Source organism: Carcharodon carcharias, chromosome X (assembly GCF_017639515.1).
Source record: "Carcharodon carcharias isolate sCarCar2 chromosome X, sCarCar2.pri, whole genome shotgun sequence".
Classification (NCBI taxonomy): domain Eukaryota; kingdom Metazoa; phylum Chordata; class Chondrichthyes; order Lamniformes; family Lamnidae; genus Carcharodon; species Carcharodon carcharias.
In genome coordinates this window covers 15,769,493-15,788,420 of record NC_054507.1, presented here as the reverse complement: position 1 = coordinate 15,788,420, position 18,928 = coordinate 15,769,493, and the positions used below count along the sequence as shown (strand labels likewise).

At 45.1% G+C, this 18,928-nt stretch overlaps 1 protein-coding gene across 4 annotated transcripts in view; it reads right to left on the bottom strand.

The window, feature by feature from the left end:
- Positions 1 to 18,928, bottom strand: part of LOC121273263 (integrin alpha-7-like) — a 273,170-nt gene that overhangs the window by 135,092 nt on the left and 119,150 nt on the right. For all 4 annotated transcript variants that reach the window (XM_041180296.1, XM_041180293.1, XM_041180294.1 and 1 more), the window contains exons 6-7: positions 5,681 to 5,888; positions 1,430 to 1,623 (exon numbers count right to left, since the gene is read on the bottom strand). In XM_041180296.1, the coding sequence (XP_041036230.1) occupies positions 1,430 to 1,623; positions 5,681 to 5,888 (402 nt within the window). The remainder of the gene's footprint in view (positions 1 to 1,429; positions 1,624 to 5,680; positions 5,889 to 18,928) is intronic.

The window sequence follows — 18,928 nt, the reverse complement described above, 5'->3', positions numbered from 1 at the left end:
ACTGGCAGCTCAGTGCGGGAACACGGGCTCCAACTTCACTGCTTTGTGCCACAACGCTGCCTATTAGGGACCCGTTGCAAGATTGCCAACGTATCCCTGGATGTTTCATTACCTGCTCACCAACCTCCAGCAGCCTGTTTTCCTTCCCTACCTCCAATATTTTTAGAACTAATAAATGAAAGCATTCAGAGGAAATGAAAAAAATGATTTTTTTAATGCCCCTGTGACTTGTCTCTCAGGGTTTTTGCTTGCACCAGTATCCCGGAGATCAATCTTTCATTTCTGCAGACTCCAGGGCAAGAATCCCATTGACTTCCTTCTTCTACAGTGTTGTATATTTTATATCTCAGATCTACGCAGAGCTGACACCAGTTTCTATGGCTGGGATTTTGCAGTCGGCGTGCAGGGTTTAAAATGACGCGCGATGACATCAGGCATGCGTCCCGAAGTCATCGCGCTGTTTCGTTCGGTGGGCGTGCGCCGGAGTCAGCTGCGTGCCCGCCGATAATTGAAAGGCCTATTAATGCCATTAACGTACTAATTAACTCCAAATTTATGCTGCCCATCCAAACTAACGGTTGGCGGGCAGGTGAAAAGGCCAAGCGGCTTTGACGTTTTTTAGGAAACCTCATCCACGAGCGGGATGAGGTTTCCCAAAGCTTTTACACATTTGAATAAAAACTTTTTTTGAAAAATAAAAACATGTCCCATCTCATTTGACACAGTCACACGAGGGGACGTGTTTCATTAAATTTTTTACTTAATGCTATTTTTTTTTCAAAACGCTTCGATCTCCCTGAGGCAGCTCCGGGCCTCAGGGAGATTAAAGCGCTCTTTCGCGCGTTTGGACCCGACTCTCCCTCCTCCCCCCGCCCGCACAGGTAGCGCTCAGCGCTACCGCTCGCCTATTAAGCTGGGCAGGCCTTAATTGGCCTGTGTGCGTAAAATGGCGGTGCGGAGCTGATCACGTGTGGTGGTCGGCTCTGCGACTGCTCCTGCCGAGCCCGCCCAAGGCGGAGAAAATTCAGGCCTATGTGTTTAACAGGTCTTATTCGCAGTGCTTTAAAATGTCTACTCCATGCTTCAGCTCTGGCTTCCAGTTCGTTCTACAGTTTTCCCTGAGTCCACACCCAGACTTAACTAATCAAGCAGAGTGAGCATCAATTGTAAGCAGACTCACACAATCAAACACAGCACAACTGAACACTACATACAGGTTTTTAAATGCGATGCGTGGTGTTGACTAAATTGTGGGTTTTCAGATTTTCTTTCCAACATTTTGATGGCTTTATGGGGATTAGCCCTTCAGCTAGTTTTCACAATTTACGAAAAAAAATAACTTGTACGGTCAGTAATTTGCTTCAGATTGTTGCAAAAACGCCAAGGCCTTGGGTCCCCAGTGCTACCCACAGACAACACTGAGACCTACCTTCAAACCCATCTTGATTGATGTCCCCAATGTTAGCCACGGTCAGCCCGAACAAGGAGTCTTTGGTCCCATTCAGCCGGAGACTCCGCACTTTATTCCACTTCCCAGCTTGGTTAATGTACACGTAGACAGCACCACCAATTTCTTCCTTTCGGTCAAAAAAGTAAGGAGCGCCAACCACGAGGTCCGTCCACCTGCAAAAAATCCGGTCAACATAATGTAGTCATGTCATGGAACATCTGTACCAGTCTGATCGATGGAAAATCCAAGACAACAACAGCCACTGAAGCAGGTTAAGCTGGAATAGGCAGCACAAGTCATCATATTGAGGCCCTGATTCATTGCTAATTGTTAAAGAATTACATAGAAATTATAACACGGGAACAGGCCGTTCAAGCAACATACGAACATACGAATTAGGAGCAGGAGGCCATTCAGCCCCTCGAGCCTGCTCCGCCATTCAATAAGATCATGGCTGATCTGATTGTAACCTCAACCCCACATTCCTACCTACCCCCTGATAGCCTTTCACCCCCTTGTTAATCAAAAATCTTTCAAGCTCTGCCTTGAAAATATTCAAAGACTCTGCCTCCACCACCTTTTGAGGAAGAGAGTTCCAAAGACTCACAACCCTCTGAGAGAAAAAAATTTCTCCTCATCTGTCTTAAATGGACAACCCCTTATTTTTAAACAGTGACCCCCTAGTTCTAGATTCTCCCACATGAGGGAACATCCTCTCCACATCCACTCCGTCAAGAAAAGCAAACCAGTCCTTGTTAGCGTTTATTCTCCACTTGATCAGGAAGTCCTAATCCCATGTGCTTGTCCTGTTCACATATCTCTTTATTCCCTTTCTTCACCCTGCTATCTAATCTATTCTTAAATATTGACAGGATCTCTGCTTCAGTCACTAAATCACAGCCTTACAACCCTCTGTGTGAAAAGGCTTCTCCTGCTCTCCATCTGAAACCTCTAATAATAATCGATCCATGTCCCCTCATTCTAGCACCTACAATCACTGGGAACAATCTGTCGCTATCTGCTTTGTCCCAATCCTTACATAATTTTAAGCACTGCCATCAAAACACCCCTGATCTTTCTCGACTCTCATGAAAACAGCCCCAATTTTTCAGGTCTTTCTTTGCCTTGTGTTTCCTCCGACCAGGCAGCATTTGAAATGGCCACCGTGCACAAAGCGCATCCCACTGTCAGCGGGAGTCTCAAATTCGGGCCTCATTAACATCATTTGTGTGAGTTGCTGTTGCCGGGCACCACTTCTGCAGACAGCTCGGCCATTTTAACAAGAGCAATTTCAGGGCAATTGCCATGTTAGCAGTGGCTTGATGATGTCTTGCGGGGGGAGGGGTGGAATGGAAACTGGGGGTAGCGGTATGTAAATAAAGGGCCTAACAGGTAATGGCCCTAGTTCCCCAAAATTGGCCCTTGGTTATCCTATTTTATGCCCATAAAATGGGTGTAATGGGGTCCAAATCGACCCAACTTACTCTACTCTCTTCATCAGCCAGTGCCCCACCGACATCCCCTACCCCCTGCACACACCCCTCACCCCACCGTTGGGCACTGCTTCACTCCCCACAACCCAACTCAAAATTTTATAAAAGGCATTTTCTGTCCTCTTTAGGCTAACTTCCAGTTTGCTCTTCTGCCTCTTTCAATCTCCCATGGTGAATCCTCACACCCTCTGGTCAAAAGGCCGGGTGAGCGACCTGTTCCTGATTATCCAGCAATGCCAGTCTGAAAGCAGCCACGATGATGTACACAACAGCCACCGCCCTCTCCGATTCTCCTTCTCGCTGGGAGATGAATCAAAAGAATGGGAGAATCAGACAAGGTGAATAGGATACCATGCCAACTGGGAATCAGAGAAGGGAGACTTCAGAGTAGAACACACTCTCTCAGCATTTCATTAAGGTGACAGGTATCAGTGCGCAGAGAAGCGCTAATGGTTCCTCAATCCATGGCACCACTGTGAGTAATCGTACGCTAACTGAACCTAAGGATACGGGCACCATAATGGTTGTGTCACTGGACTAATGATACTAAGATCATCTATGCCTGGCCTGAGCCTACATTTGCCTTCAGTCACACATCACTCCACTCGGGAAAAGAGGGAGACTTGCATTTATCCTCAAATGCATTTTAAGGGCATAAAATAGGATAACCAAGGGCCAATTTTGGGGAACTATGGCCATTACCTGTTAGGCCCTTTATTTAAATACTGCTACCCCCAGTTTCCATTCCACCACTCCCCCCACAAGACATCATCAAGCCACTGTCAACACGGCAATTGCCCTGAAATTCTTCTTGTTAAAATGGCCGAGCTGTCTGCAGAAGTGGTGCCCGGCAACAGCAACTCACACAAATGATGTTAATGAGGTCCCAAAGTGCCTTACAGCCAATGAAGTACTTTGGAAATGCAGTCATTGTTGTAATATAGGAAACACGGCAGCTCGTTTTGCCCACAGGTGACCTCGACATTGCCGAGAATCCAGGAGATAAAATGACAGCGAGGGGGAATGTGTCAGGTATGCAGCGGTTACTTTCTACCGAGTGTGGCCGAGTTATAATTGGAGCGATGTGCAAAATGTAATTGAATGCTAGACTTGGCAAGTCCGAGTCCCGGATGGATGAGCTGTTTCCCCTGTTCTTATCCTAGCCCACCCACATATTTGATGTCGACTGTGATAGAATCATCTCACATCGCAGTTATGATCACAGCCCAGAGTACAGTATGTTGACAACTCAAAGCCCCATCCTGACCACACCAGAGTTTATAGCACTGTCCCAATACATTTAAACTGGGTTTCACTCCATGGTCCTAAATAACAACTGCAACTTGCAATTATATAGCACTATTAATATAGTAAAATGACCCAAGGTGCTTAACAGATCCGAACATACAAATCAGGAGCAAGAGGAGGCCATTCAGCCCATCAAGCCCTCTCTACCATTCGATAAGATCATGGCTGATCTGATCATGGCCTTAATTCCACTTTCCGGCCTACCCCCCATAACCCTTGTCTCCCTTGTCTAACTCAGCCTTGAATATATTCAATGACCCAGCCTCCACTGCTCTCTGGGGGAGAGAATTCCAAAGACAAACAACACTCAGAGAGAAGAAATTCCTTCTCATCTCCTTCTTAAATGTGACACCTAGTTCTAAATTTCCCCACAAGGGGAAACATCCTCTCAGTAGCTACCTGGTCAAGTCCCCTCATAATCTTATATGCTTCAATAAGATCGCTTCTCATTATTCTAAACTTGTCACCGTGCCACAGAAGGTGACATCAGGTTAGATGACCAAAAGCTTGGTCAAAGAGATAGGGAGTTTTAGGAAGCTTTTTTTATTCATTTGTGGAAATGGGCATCACTGACTAGGCCAGCATTTATTGCCCATCCCTAATTGCCCCTTGAGAAGGTGGTGGTGAGCTGCCTTCTTGAGCCGCTGCAGTCCATGTGGTGTAGGTACACCCACAGTGCTGTTAGGGAGGGAGTTCCAGGATTTTGACCCAGCGACAGTGAAGGAATGGTGATATATTTCCAAGTCAGGATGGTGAGTGGCTTGGAGGGAACTTCCAGGTGGTGGTGTTCCCGTGTGTCTGCTGCCCTTGTCCTTCTAGATGGTAGAGGTCATGGGTTTGGAAGGTGCTGTTGAAGGAGCCTTGGTGAGTTGCTGCAGTGCATCTTGTAGATGGTGCACACTGCTGCTACTGTGCGTTGGTGGTGGAGCGAGTGAATGTTGAAGGTGGTGGATGTGGTGCCAATCAAGCAGGCTGCTTTGTCCTGGATGGTGCTGAGCTTCTTGAGTGTTGTGGGAGCTGCACTCATCCAGGCAAGTGGGGAGTATTCCATCACACTCCTGACGTTCCTTGTAGATGGTGGACAGGCTTTGGGGAGTCAGGAGGTGAGTTACTTGTTGCAGGATTCCCAGCCTCTGACCTGCTCTTGTAACCACAGTATTTACGTGGCTAGTCCAGTTCAGTTTCTGGTCAAAGGTAACCCGCAGGATGTCTTAAAAGAGGAGAGAAAGGCAAAGAGGTTTAGGGAGCTTAGGCCCCCAGGCAGCTGAAGGCATGGCCACCAATAGTGGAGCAATTAAAATTAGGAATGCGCAAAAAGCCAGAATTGGAGGAGTGCAGAGATCTTGGAGGGCTGTTGGGATAAAACGTCACTTAATGCACCATAGAGCGAGAGAGAGAGAGATAACTGATTTAACTGATTTTATCTTACCCGTCGCTGTTGAGGTCAACCGTGGCAACTGAATAACCGTATGATGACCCCAGCTCTTCCCCCCACAGGATGTGCTCCGGTGCCAGTCTGTTGACGCCTTCTTTCCTCAGGATCACCACCGCGCCCGTGTGGTTGGCTCTGGGTGCTCCGGAGACCACACTCAGCTCGTTCTGCCGAGTGAGCCCTTTACCTGAATCTACTGAGAATCCTGAAAGGAGTGCAGGCAGTTAAAAAAAATACTGGCTTATGGAGATGGTGACACAAGTAGCGAGGAGTTTTAGAAACACAGGGCTCATGCACTGGGGGCAGGGAAGTCATGTTTTTAATAACCCTTGGTTAGGCGTCTCTCAGGACATTAATGTCAACCAAGTTACATTGAATGCAGAACCTATTGGGCATATATTTGGTTACCTGAGCCAGCACATTGAGGTACGTAAGCACATGTTAGTAACACAGATATTGGAGTACAAAAGGACTTTGGGCAAAAATCTTAACCAACTTTAACCTAACTCACTGTGTCAGGTGAATCTTTTTTTTACAACCTGACACAATATTATTCTCCATTGACCTTACTGGAGAATAACATGGGGCAGGTTGTAAAATCAGTGCTGCACCCAATCTCATCACAACAGGCAATTAAGATTAAAATTGCCCCCTTAGGGTTTAAAACAGGTTATGGCTTTCGTACCCAATCTTCAAGGTTTGTAGTAAAGGGAGCTGTTTTTGTTTTTAATTTTAAAAAAGGTTGCGTTGCTGTATTGGTCATTTTCTTGTTGGCTTGGTTCCTATGGCAACCAGGAATAGTCTTCACCCTTTACTGCACCTCTGCCCGCTCAAAAAAGGAAATCTGTTATCAGTGAATTCTGTGCTGGGGATAGTTTGTGTTGCCGTGGGCATACAGGGATGAACAGCAACATTTACAATCCAGGTTTCAGATTTCTTCAAATAAAATGTACAATTGAACAATTAAACAAATTCTGATTTACAGACTAACGCTCAATCATAATTGGACGTGTGACGCCAGATGCATTGGAGGAATGATCAGATTCCATATCACTGTTTCACCCACCCTTCATCAGGCACTCGTTACTCATAGAATGATACAGCGCAGGAGGCCATTTGGCCTATCATGCCTGTACCAGCTCTGTGAAAGAGTTATCCAAGTAGTCCCACTGCCCCGCTCTTTCCCTGTATACCTACTCACTTGCAATGCTGTGCAGCTTGCAGTAGTCTGTCCCCGAGTTGGATAGTGTGTTGGACCCAGATGTTTGTCATGAGCAAAATTATGTGCATTATTAGGCAAGAGCACTTCATAAAATGCAAAACAAAATGGAGCCACTTCGATGGCTTAGTGGGTGAAGTCTGTGGAGTTAATCCTTGGATAGTACTGAGCCAATCCTCCCTATCCTGTTCTGATTTTAACTCCCCTCTCCCTGTACCTGCTCTGTTGGGCTGTGTTGAATTTTAGTCTTGGAACTTGAACTGAAAGTCAGTGCTGATTAGTTGCCACTTAACTATGGGCTGAATTCTCCAGTTGGCGAGCGGAGTGGTGCTGTCGGGCAGGCGTCCCAACATCACTGCGCGTCATTTAGGTTTCCAGTTTGGCGGGTGCGCAACCAAGTCAGCTGCACGCCCGCTGAACTGTCAAAGGCCTATTAAAAACTAATTTCGGCAATTAACTGAGCTGCCCGTCCAACCTTAAGGTTGTCGGGCAGGCGAAGAGCCCAGGCGGCCTTTGCATTTTTCATGGAACCTCATCCACGGGCGGGGTGAGGTTTCATGAAATGTTTTAAAATTCAATAAAAATTTTTAAAATATTTCTTTGACATATCCCAGCTCAAGTGACAGTGTTACATGAGGGGTCATGTTATAAAAGTTTTAATTACTTTATTTCAGTTTTTAAGTATCAAACTGATCTCCCTGAGGCATCTGTGCTCGCGCATGAAAGAGCGCAGGCCCTGACTCAGGGAACCCCCTCACCCAGCCTGCACAGGGAGCGCTCAGTGCTTCTGGGCACACGTCACGCTGGGTGGGCCTTAATTGGCCCTCCCACGTAAAATGGCAGTGTGGCCCCGCCCCCACCCACCCCAGCACAACCCCCCCCAAAGGGGGGAAAATTTTTCCCTATGAGTGCTGGTGGAGGTAACTGAGCAGAGCAATAGCTGAGAGCAGTGAACTGGAGCAGATACTGTGACTTGGAACCTGAAGTTGTGTGTTTGAATACCTCTCTTCCTCAAAAGGCGGTGGAAACAGGGGTCTTTGAACATTATTAAGGCAGAGCTAGATAGATTCTTGATTAACACAGGGGTGATGGTTATCGGGGTAGGCAGGAGGTCACAATCAGATCAGCCATGATCTTATTGAATGGCGGAACAGGCTTGAAGGGCCGAGTGGCCTCCTCCTGCTCCTAGTTCTTATGTCCTTGCTTAGAAACTCAAACAAGGACATAAGTATGCACTAGAAAACAGAGTGCACACAATAGGATTCAGTAATAGTAACAGCACTTTGTAAAGCTGTCTGTAGGGATGTGGTAGTATTGTGGTTATGTTAATAGACTAGTAATCCAGAGAGCTGGACTAATGATTTGGAAAAACGAATTGAAATCTTACCACGGCAGCTGGGGAATTTGAATTCAATTAATTAAAATCAGAATAAAAAGCTAGTCTCAGTAATGATGATCACAAAACTACCAGATTGTTGAAAAAACCCATCTGGTTCACAAATGTCCTTAAGGAAAGGAAATCTGCCGTCCTTACCCAGTCTGGCTGATATGTGACACAATGTGGTTGACTTTTAATTGCCCTCTGAAATGGTCTAGTAAGCCGCTCAGTTGTATTCAAGGCAGCTCACCACCACCTTCTCAAGGGCAATTAGGGATGGGCAATAAATGCTGGTCTTACCACCGATGCCCACATCCTGTGAATAAATGTACAACATGCTTTCAACATACAATTGCTAAAGAGTTTTCAATAAGGTTTGTGTGTAAAACCCGTGCTCACTCCGTAACTAACATAAAAATCAGGCATGGTCTAACAATGCTCACCATCAGATTCAATCATATTTCCCTTTTTATTGAACAATTTTTTGTGTGTGTTTCTCAAGGGTGATGTGTGTTTTATGCTGGGGAAATATGATTTTTCCATTTAACAGCCACAATGACCCAGGTGTTGTACAGGTAGTCACGGTGTAAAGCTGTCTCTGCTTTGTACACTCAATAAATCGCATTCTCCAAATTCACCCATTTCAAAGCTGTACATTCGCACAATTTTATTTGAGACTCTTTAATTATGAAGAAAAACAGGCAATTTCTTGGGGGCTGCGGGGAGGTGGGGAGGGTTGGTTAGTTGATAAAAGCATTCGTACCTTGTGCCTGAACAGCTTTGCTTTTCCATCCCCCTACACCCCAATAGCCACCTTTGGAGCATCTCGGAATGAGATTGCCAATTCGGTGCCCAATTAGAGATAGTTTTGTGCTCTTGGCTCACATTCACCAGAAACTGGGCTCAGACTGCCCAAACCCATTTCACACAGAATCCTTAAAGCCAGTGGGCTGAGGTGATCTCCATCCAATCAGCTTGGACTGGATTCCAAACCAAGCTCCATCGGTGAAAGGATAGCATCTAATCCATCCCTGCAGCAGTTCCCACAGACATCTCCAAGTCATCGATGATATTGTCTGTTCCCCGCTGCTCCTCAAGAGCTAGATATTGGTCCATGACCTGCGGAATACTAAGGGCGGGATTTTCTGGTCCAGCCCGCTGCTGGGATAGTCTGGTTCCGCTGGGCCACCGAATCTCCTGTGGCAGGACCCACCACAATGGGGCCGCAAAATCCCGGCCTAAGTGTAGGCTTTATATACCTCCCTTAAATGGAGGGTTGCATTGTAAATGGTGGTCTGGTAGTGCTTTTGTCCCAACATGCCATGCCACGAACATGTGTGCCCAAATTCCTCGTGTCCTTGACTCACCCTGAGGGTCAATGCAAGGTCAAAGGGATGTGATGCCCCTGTTGGAAAATAAATGGAGGCAAAGTCAAACTAGGTTCCTGTCACACAAGCCCTGGCATTTGGGCTTAAAGGTAGGTGATGGTGCAATGCAATGTGTAGCTTCGGAAGGACAAGGACAGTGTAGCACATATGGCATCGTGGACAGGGCACCAATGACCGAAGGCAACAAAGGAAAACCCACTTGAAGCATGTCCCAGTCTGAGAAAAGTAAAACAGCTCTGACCAACAGCATGAATGGCTTAACCATTGACTGAAAAGGCACAGCAGAAATGTCTGATTTTACACCTGGAAAACCAGTCACAGGAAACAAAAAACACTCCAAGTAACCGTGGATTTGAAACAGCCATCAACACAATCATGAAATATCATAACTTCTCAGGGTTTATAACTGGTTAGGTGTGACGATGTGTGCAAAGCAAAATGACAGTTAACAAACTGCCCGTTAATTGATTTTTTTTCAAATGAGGAATGAACAGTAAGGAATATCCTTTTGTTCCGTTGAGACAGATTATACCAAAGCGAAATATCCACTTTTCTGGGAAAGGGGTTTCACGCAACATCTACAATCTTTTCATTTGCACAAAAACCAAACAAAGATTTAATAAGTATTGATGACGCGTGCCCAACCTCTGCCCCACCCCCCTCCCCACGCCCTCATAGTTTATGATGTTAAGATATGCTGAAGCCCTTGAAAGCATCTTACTGCGCTGCAGTGCTTGCTAGGCAAATGCACAAAGCCCGAGTGGTCCTGAGCCATATAGGCCAAGAAAGTTCCAGGTTCAAATCCCCTGTCTGTGCCTTGTCAGTTGATCTCAGCCAGGCTGGCAATTGGGGTATTATGGTTGGCCTCAGCACCCCAGCCTATTGGAGCCGGGGAAAACATTTGGTCAGGGCTCCCAATTCCAATTGTCTATGTGCGAACCTTGCCTGAGGGCTGGATCATGAACAGCCTTCCAACACTCCCACCCACTTGAGTGATACCAGAGGGATGATTGTGTCTGTGAAACAGCTAGGAAGAGTCTCGGTGTGGGGTGGGGTGGCATGGTTAAACCAAATTTAAATTATTTCCTTTTAATATAGCAAATACTAGACAAAGGTCATAATCTGTCTAAGTGCCACAAACAATATGTTTTTGCTCCCCAGGCTGGCACCACCCACCCTTTGGCCCTTCTCCACACACAGGGAAGAATGAAGCTTGGCCCCACGCAGAGAGAAAGATGTCTTGTCAGGCTGCGTGAAAAATCAGCCGGAGCTTCCTTACAGGAAGTGCTTTAGCAACCTCCCCCATCACTGTTAATGAAGGCTATGGAGACACATTGTGGGGGGGCATTGGGGTAATACCAATTTGGTTAATGGAAACAAACAAGTCTGCACTCAAACCAATAGGAAATGCAGTATGGAGGTATCTGCAGGGTCCAAGATATATTGCTCCATCAATGCTCATGATGATATCAGAAATCTGAACTCAACTAGGGCAAACCACACCCTTTTGGTGCAAAATGGCACTCACTCAGGAGTAAGTGATTCCCAGTCTACAGAAGGGAAACAAAGAAACTTGTATTTAATACAGTCCCTTTCATGGCCTCAGGATGTCCCAAGGCATTTCACAACCAATGAGTTTCTGTGGGAAAGTAATCAATGTTGTTTTCTTGGCAACAGCCATGGACAATTTGAACACAGCAAGATCCCTCAAACAGCGAATTAAATAAATCAACGGTTTATCAGTTTTGGTTGAGGGGGTAATGATTTCCAAGACACCAGGGAGAGTGTTCTTGTCCTTCTTCAAAGAATGGCAAGGGATTTTTCACGTTTCCCCCGGAACAGGCAGACAAGGCCTCGAATTCACACCTCATCCAAAAGTCTGTCAACACAGCACTCAATCAGTGTTGCACTCATGTATCAAAGAGAGGTCTTATGCTCAATTCCTGGACTGGGAGCTTGAACACACAACCTTCTAACTTGTAGGGAGATGTTCTACCAACTGAGCCAAGCTGACACCTAAGGCTCTAGTAGTGGTGGCTGGGAAAGAAGTTATGTCTCCTATAGGCTCCCATACTGAAATTTGTACAGGACTCATTTGCTTTGGCTCAATTTGGTTTGTCTTCCTACATAAAAGTAAATTTCCTCATCAATGCATACTTCAGACCCTGCAAGCACTCTCACTGCATTTTGTACTACTTTGAGTCAACTCGGAAGTAGATTCACTCAAGGTGAGTGCAGGCTACAGAGAAAGAAACATACACCATGTTAGAAATATGCAATACACTTCAGAAAGTGGCCAACTGCTCACAAAACAGATCCACAAAGTGCAAAAACTCAGTTTAGGTTAAAAATGTATTGTGATATCAAAGCGACTGGTAAATGGTGGCAGCTATATTGAAGGCAAAACTCAAGGCTTGCCCCTCCAGAAAGGTGGATATTTTTATTAGCGTGAAATTAAATATCTTGCGTTGGTCTAAAAATATACACTTTTATCCAAAACTGTGCATTAGTTGAAGACGATGTAAAAATGGCAGCTTGAGCAAATTCATCTACACAAATAACATTTCAATTTGGAGGATTTCATTGACCCTGTACACCTGAATCCCACAACAGCTCCACTACTGAACAATACACCAAAAAGGGAGTGGTGAGGGAAACATTGTATTCACAAGGCACAATCTCATCAGCAGCTATTTTATTTTAAAATGGCAGATTGCTCCCAATAGCTCAATGTTTCCACAGAACCACACGATTTTCCACATGAACCCTTTTTGTTCACAGATCAAATATTTGATCACCTTTGGCATAAACAATAAAGTTGAATTGTCCGCTTTGCTGGATCATTATATAGAATTCTGCTACTAAGCCAAAATACATTGAACATGGTTTGCCTCCTGTCTGATTTCTGTAGTCTCCCTACCTTACTTATTTTAACTTTAATTATATTCAAGGCACTATATGGGGATTGAGGAGTTGGTCATAAGTCCCTGATCTTAATCGCAATGATACAGGAAGGTGCCAGAGGTTAGGGACTTCCCACACAAAGAATGAAAAGAAAGTTAGACCATAGGTCATCCTCACACATCCTCTCGTGCCTGGATATACAGATTGGTATGTGACACCTGCACACACTCTAGTTGAAGACATACTGTAGTAAGTAAAGAAATACCTCATAAAACAATAAAAGATAAATTATCTTGCTTTATGGTTCAAACAGGCCACTTTTGGCAGTCCCCAGCAGAACAAACCCACAGATTGTGGATCTGAATGTGTTACTTTTTGAACCACTAGAAAATGCAAGCCAACTTTAAGTGCCAATTTAAATGGGGCCTAAAAAGAGGCTTTTGGGAAACAAATCCTTAACAAACGATCTCTACAATGCGGTCCAACAACAACAGCATGCATTTATGCAGCATGAAGTGCTTGTTGCCATGGGAACAAGACAACTTGGTTGGGCATACAAAGTGTAGGCCTCACCTGCCCGAAAAATCACAGCCGCCACAGATATGTCCTGCTCATTACGTGACGCTGGTAATAAATGAATCACTCTGCATGTTGAAGGGGTGTCGACCAGCCCTCAGATCTAGCCGATGAGGAGACCCCCAGGTGGCGGGCAGCACTGAAGGTGCGCCTGGAAAATGTGATCAGGGCCATGGTCACCGACACTGAGCATTCCATGCGCAAGATGGCCGCTGCCATGGAAGTGGTATGCTCTGGAACGCCAGGGCCATGCTCTCTATATGCATTCGGCGGCTGAACAACGCAACCCTTTCTGCAAAGCCCTCTTGACACTGAAAACAAACTTGCTGATATGCGGATTATTTCCAGAAGGGGGAGGCACAGTTTGTTAGTTGGGGCTTCTTGGCAACATGCAGATCACCGTATCCAGGAAACTATTACCATGGGTTATTCCGAGTTGATGCAAATGTTGTCTGGCTTTAGTGGGACTCACAGTGAACATCAAACACATGGTAAACCCACAATAATCCTCTCCCAGATACCACAACCTGATTTCAGCAACTCAACTCTCAAGGGTGATTGATGCCTGTGGAGGTCTGAACAGATTTCAACACTTCTGCTTTCAGAGTTGATCGTAGTTGCTGGGGGTGGGTACTCTGGGGGTTAAGATGGCATTTTTGATGCTGCAAGCCTCCTAATTTCCTGGCTTGTACAAGTGCCTTCGACACTTGAATCTTCAGGCATTTTAAACTTGGAACAGAGCAGAATGGCTCCATCTTAACTGCACACTGACCAGTTTTCACCAGGTTCGGGGTTGTGGGAGGACGTGTGGAGGAGTTAAAATTCACCTCTTAAGCCTTTACGTCTGGAAAGGATGCAACTGGAGAGGTGATCTCATTGAGGGGTGCCAGATAGGAAGTGGTATGGATAATGTTAATCTGGAAAATGACCTCAAACTAAAACTAAGGGACACAGAGTCAAACAGCAAAATGTAAATTGAGGGCTGATATCAGGAAGCTGTTTTTCATGTAACTTCTTTGTCCATATTTGGAATGGAGCCCTGGATAGAATGGAGCTGGTGTGAGTCCTGGGATTGTTTAAGAAGCAATTGGATGCTGCAGTGGGGGCAGTGTGAGTATATTTTTCTGGATGGATGAACTCAGATGAGCCTCAACAAAAACAGAATTACCTGGAAAAGCTCAGCAGAACTGTTGAAGGGTCATGAGGACTCGAAACGTCAACTCTTTTCTTCTCCGCCGATGCTGCCAGACCTGCTGAGTTTTTCCAGGTAATTCTGTTTTTGTTTTGGATTTCCAGCACCCACAGTTTTTTGTTTTTATCTCAGATGAGCCTCACCTGTTATTATCCTGCTCTCATCATTCCTTTCACTTCAAAACTGTCAACCTCTTTATTTTCCTCAGCTTTCTTTATTCAAGCCTTTAAAACTCAACCTGTGAGCTCAACTAACTATTTTCAATGATCTCAGCTGTTCTCCCGCACTTTTCAAACTTGGGAGATCTCCCTTGCAATATGGGCCTTCACCCAACCCTTGGGTTTATCGAAGGGAAGAAGATACATTCATGACTGCGAGCCATCATGAAAAGGTTAGCCAAACAGCTTTTCCATTCGATTAAGTCCTTGAATCTGCACTTGCTTCCATTGTGTGTGCGACATGCTCTCAGCACATGCTGCCCCTATATGCATTCCCATGCTTTCTAAACATTGAAGCTTTTAAAATCTTGAGGGATCTTGACAGGGTCAATGTGGAGAGGGTGTTTCCTCTTATAGAAAATCTAGAACTAGGGGTCATGGTTTAAAAATAAGGGGTCGCCCATTTAAAACAGAGATGAAGAGAATTTTTTCTCTCAGAGGGTTGAGAGTCTTTGGAACTCTCTTTCTCAAAAGGTGGTGGAAGCAGAGTCACTGAATATTTTTAAGGCAGAGATAGATAGATTCTTGAAAAGCAAAAGGGGTGAAAGGTTATCGGGGGTAGGAGGGAAGTTACAATGAGATCAGCCATGATTTTATTGAATGGCGGAGCAGGATCAAGGGTCAAATGGCCTACTCCTGCTCTTAATTCGTATGTTCCTATGTTAGTCACGAGTTGGTTAAATATTGTCAATGCTATAAATATATCAGAAAGCAGCACTGTATCCTATTTGCATCATGTGTAAATTTAGAACTGTTGGTAATGTTTTAATCTTCTTTTCTAAAAGCTAAAAGAAGATGTCAAACACTGTAGCAAGCTCCCTTGTATTAGAAGACATTTAACCCTTAGACTGCTGGCAGCTCCAGGACACACACACACATCCCTAGAATGACAATTTTCTTCAAAGATTTCCACTCTCACACTGTAAACCAGAAAAGTTCCCTAATGTTACAACACTACTTGGAGGTCAGATACTTATCATCAACAAGAGAAACACAGAAACAGGAGACCATTCAGCCCTTCGAACCTGCTCCATCACTCAATTAGATCATGCTGATCTCTACCTCAACTCTATTTATTTGCCTTGGCTCCATATTCCTTGGCACCCTTACCTAACATCTATCCATCTCAGTCTTGAAAGGTCCAACTGACCCCTAGCATCCACAGCCTTTTAGGGAACAAAATTCCACATTTCTACTTTCCATTGTGTGGGAGAAAAAATGCTCCCTGGGGCAGAATTTTCAGGTCGCTGGCTGGGCGTGATTGGCCGGGAAGCAGGCCACTGCCTGCGATTGGCCCACGATCGCGATTTCATACTGGCAGGCCAATTAAGGCCCACCCAGCGTGAAATGCGGCTCCCAAATGGTCGGGAAGGGGCAGGTGCCTATCGGCCGCCAGGTCCCATGGTGACCCAGCGGCCGGTTTAAATCGAAGGCTTGAAGGCTGCCATGGAAGAATGTCTCTTCTGCATTTTCAATATTCAAGTTATGGGGTCGAGTGCGGCTGGACACGGCAGGCAATAGGGCAGGTCGGGTGGGCACTCGGACCCGCTTTTTGGATGAGTGCCTCGCTGTCCTCCTGGAGGAGGTGGGAAACTGGGAAATAAGAATACTGGTGGTTCTGAACCGTTTTTTTCTTCTGTGTAGGAAAAGCCTCTTGACATAATCCCAGAGAACTTTGAGTTTGGAGAAGAAAATTGCACGAGATTCTCATTATTATATTGATGGACAACCTGCATGAACAGGATCAATTTACAATAAGCTACTTCGGATGTAAACTGATAGATGGCTGCAAGTTTGTTCTGCAAGAGTTTCTTAAATGGGAGTTCTGGCCTTTTCTAGTACAATATTTTGAAGAACAGGCTTGGCTCATTGCATTCATCTGTTTAGTGTGGTAGGACAGAGCCTTTCTGCTATAATGAGCTGTTCTAAGCAGTGCTGAGAATATGGTGGAACACCTCTTTCCATTTAAGATCTTATAGAAATCGCACTGGCACTGGAGTGCCAGGTTGCTGGGTCATGGGGTGGCAGAACTTCAAGCCTTCCGTTCACAACATGGTGAGTTCCTGCTCTCAGCCATGCTAATGTGAGGGCCTGTCCCCAGAAATGAGGAAAAGAAGGAAGTACATTGCATTAATATAAATTGCAGAAGTGCTCAACCCTCTCATTTTCCTACATTCAGGAACCTTGACCTGAAACTCATCAGGAGCTCCCACAAGCACTGTATTGTTCCTTAAGGCTCAAACACCAATTTTTCAACCACAATCATTACTCCTTGGAAAATTAACTACGTAACTCCTCTCAAACTGATGAAGCAAATAGGATAATTCAACTTTATTTGAATGAAACATTAGCGAGTACGAGATTAATTTGTTTCTTAAAAGCATTGTTTTCTTTTCCTTCCCCCATCGAAAGATTGTCATGGTTACGCAAGTGCAACATGTTGTTCACGATGCTGGTGCTGTGTTAAATATGAAGTCAAAAGCACTCACTGCTCATGTGCAGATATGCTAACCCTCCAATAGCCCAACCCATGCGAAACACAAAATGGTTGGTTTGGCAGAAGCTGTAAGAGGTGTGAAAGGATGTGCTGGAGAGGATGAAACATCATGGGTGGCAGGGCCTCTCCAAGATGGCGGAAGGGTTGCGCAATAAAGATCCCCAACGACTGGTCATTAATTGACTGAAGCAGATGATTTTTTTTTGCTGTTATGACAATTATTGGCCCATTCAAGCAAGCTGGCAGTGGTTGGAGAATGGACTATTTTGCTCTTTGATATCAGGCAGCAATGCAAATTGGTAGGGATGAACTAGTCAAAATACTGGCGTGTATTGGTGGCGATATTAGTCGTGCAATATGATGACGGAACTGTATTGTCCAATGACAGGACTAGATTTATTCTGATCAGTCTAACCCTTTGCTTTACAAACGAGCTCTTCTAAGAGCATTAAACTTGAAAGCAATGACTGCACCGAATAGGAAGTGGGATTAATTGGTTTCCTGGATCTCATGACCTGGTTAAAGCAGGGTCCCCAATGAGACAAGCTGTTTTGTTTTTCTGCTTTTCTTCCTTTCTCTCTTGAAGAGGTAATGTTGCAGTATGGTTCCATAGATGGTGGCTGCCCTACATTACCTCTCCCAAGTGGCTGTCATGTGAGAGCTCAGTTAGGGAGCATTAGCAGACCATCTGCCCATGTGGGGAATCTGGTTACAGCCACTAGACAATGAGCATGAAGAGCTCGCTAGCCAATTCCATTTTCCCTCTCTAGAGGGCATAAGGCCCCTGAGGCCAATCAAGTCACCACTATCATCGCCTCCTGGCCTCAATGGTCAACTAGTACATCACGGGCAGGTGATTCAAACCTGACATCATCCTGTTTGGAATTTCATCTCTGCTTCTGGACTGTGTCCCACAGTTATCCCACACCCCAACAAAGGGGTGTGTACCAGGCATAGGAGTCGGTCGATGCAACTGGTTTGAGGAGATGGAAGAAGAGTGGAAACAAAGACTGGGAATGACATGACAAGTGTCTAGGCAACACAATAAGCCAGCAGAAACATGCAACATGCACGCACTAGCATGCCAAAGACAGTGGACAAAATACAAGGAGATTATGAAAAATCCACATGGGCAAAGTGCACGTTTGTAATTATTGCCAATTTAGACTTGAAAAGATTGGTCTCTTGAAGTAGAATCCTGGATATTTGAGAAACAGACACAACTGCCTCAGGATTCTCTTATTTTGCTGTGTGATAATTTTTTTATTTCAATGCTCTTCAAAGTGAGAGATATTTGACAGAAGTGTCAAATGTTTTCCACCTTCACATCCACCATCAAGTGCTTCCAGATGAGTATAGCTCAGGTTAAACAGCACAGCTCTCATTACTTTGTCCAACACTGTACCTTGACTCCAACATCAAAAGAGGCCCTATTGTACCAATTGGGCACTTCTATTCTTCAAATCAGCCATCCGTGTGAAGATTTTAATCCCATCTGTCTACACTGGATTCAAACTTAGGTCTGAGGTGAAAGACCAGCGTCTTTACCATAGACCATAAGAGGTAGGAGCAGAAGTAGGCCCTTCGGCCCATCAAGCCTGCTCCATCATTCAATGAGATCATGGCTGATCTGATAATCTTCAGCTCCACTTTCCTGCCTTTTCCCCATAACCCTTGATTCCCTTACTGATTAAAAACCTGACTATCTTAGCCTTGAATATACTTAATGACCCAGTCTCTACAGCCCTCTGCAGTAAAGAATTCCAGAGATTCACTACTCTTTGAGAGAAGAAATTCCTCCTCATCTCTGTTTTAAATGAGTGACCCCTTACTCTGAGATTATGCCCTCTGGCCCTAGACTCTCCCACAAGAG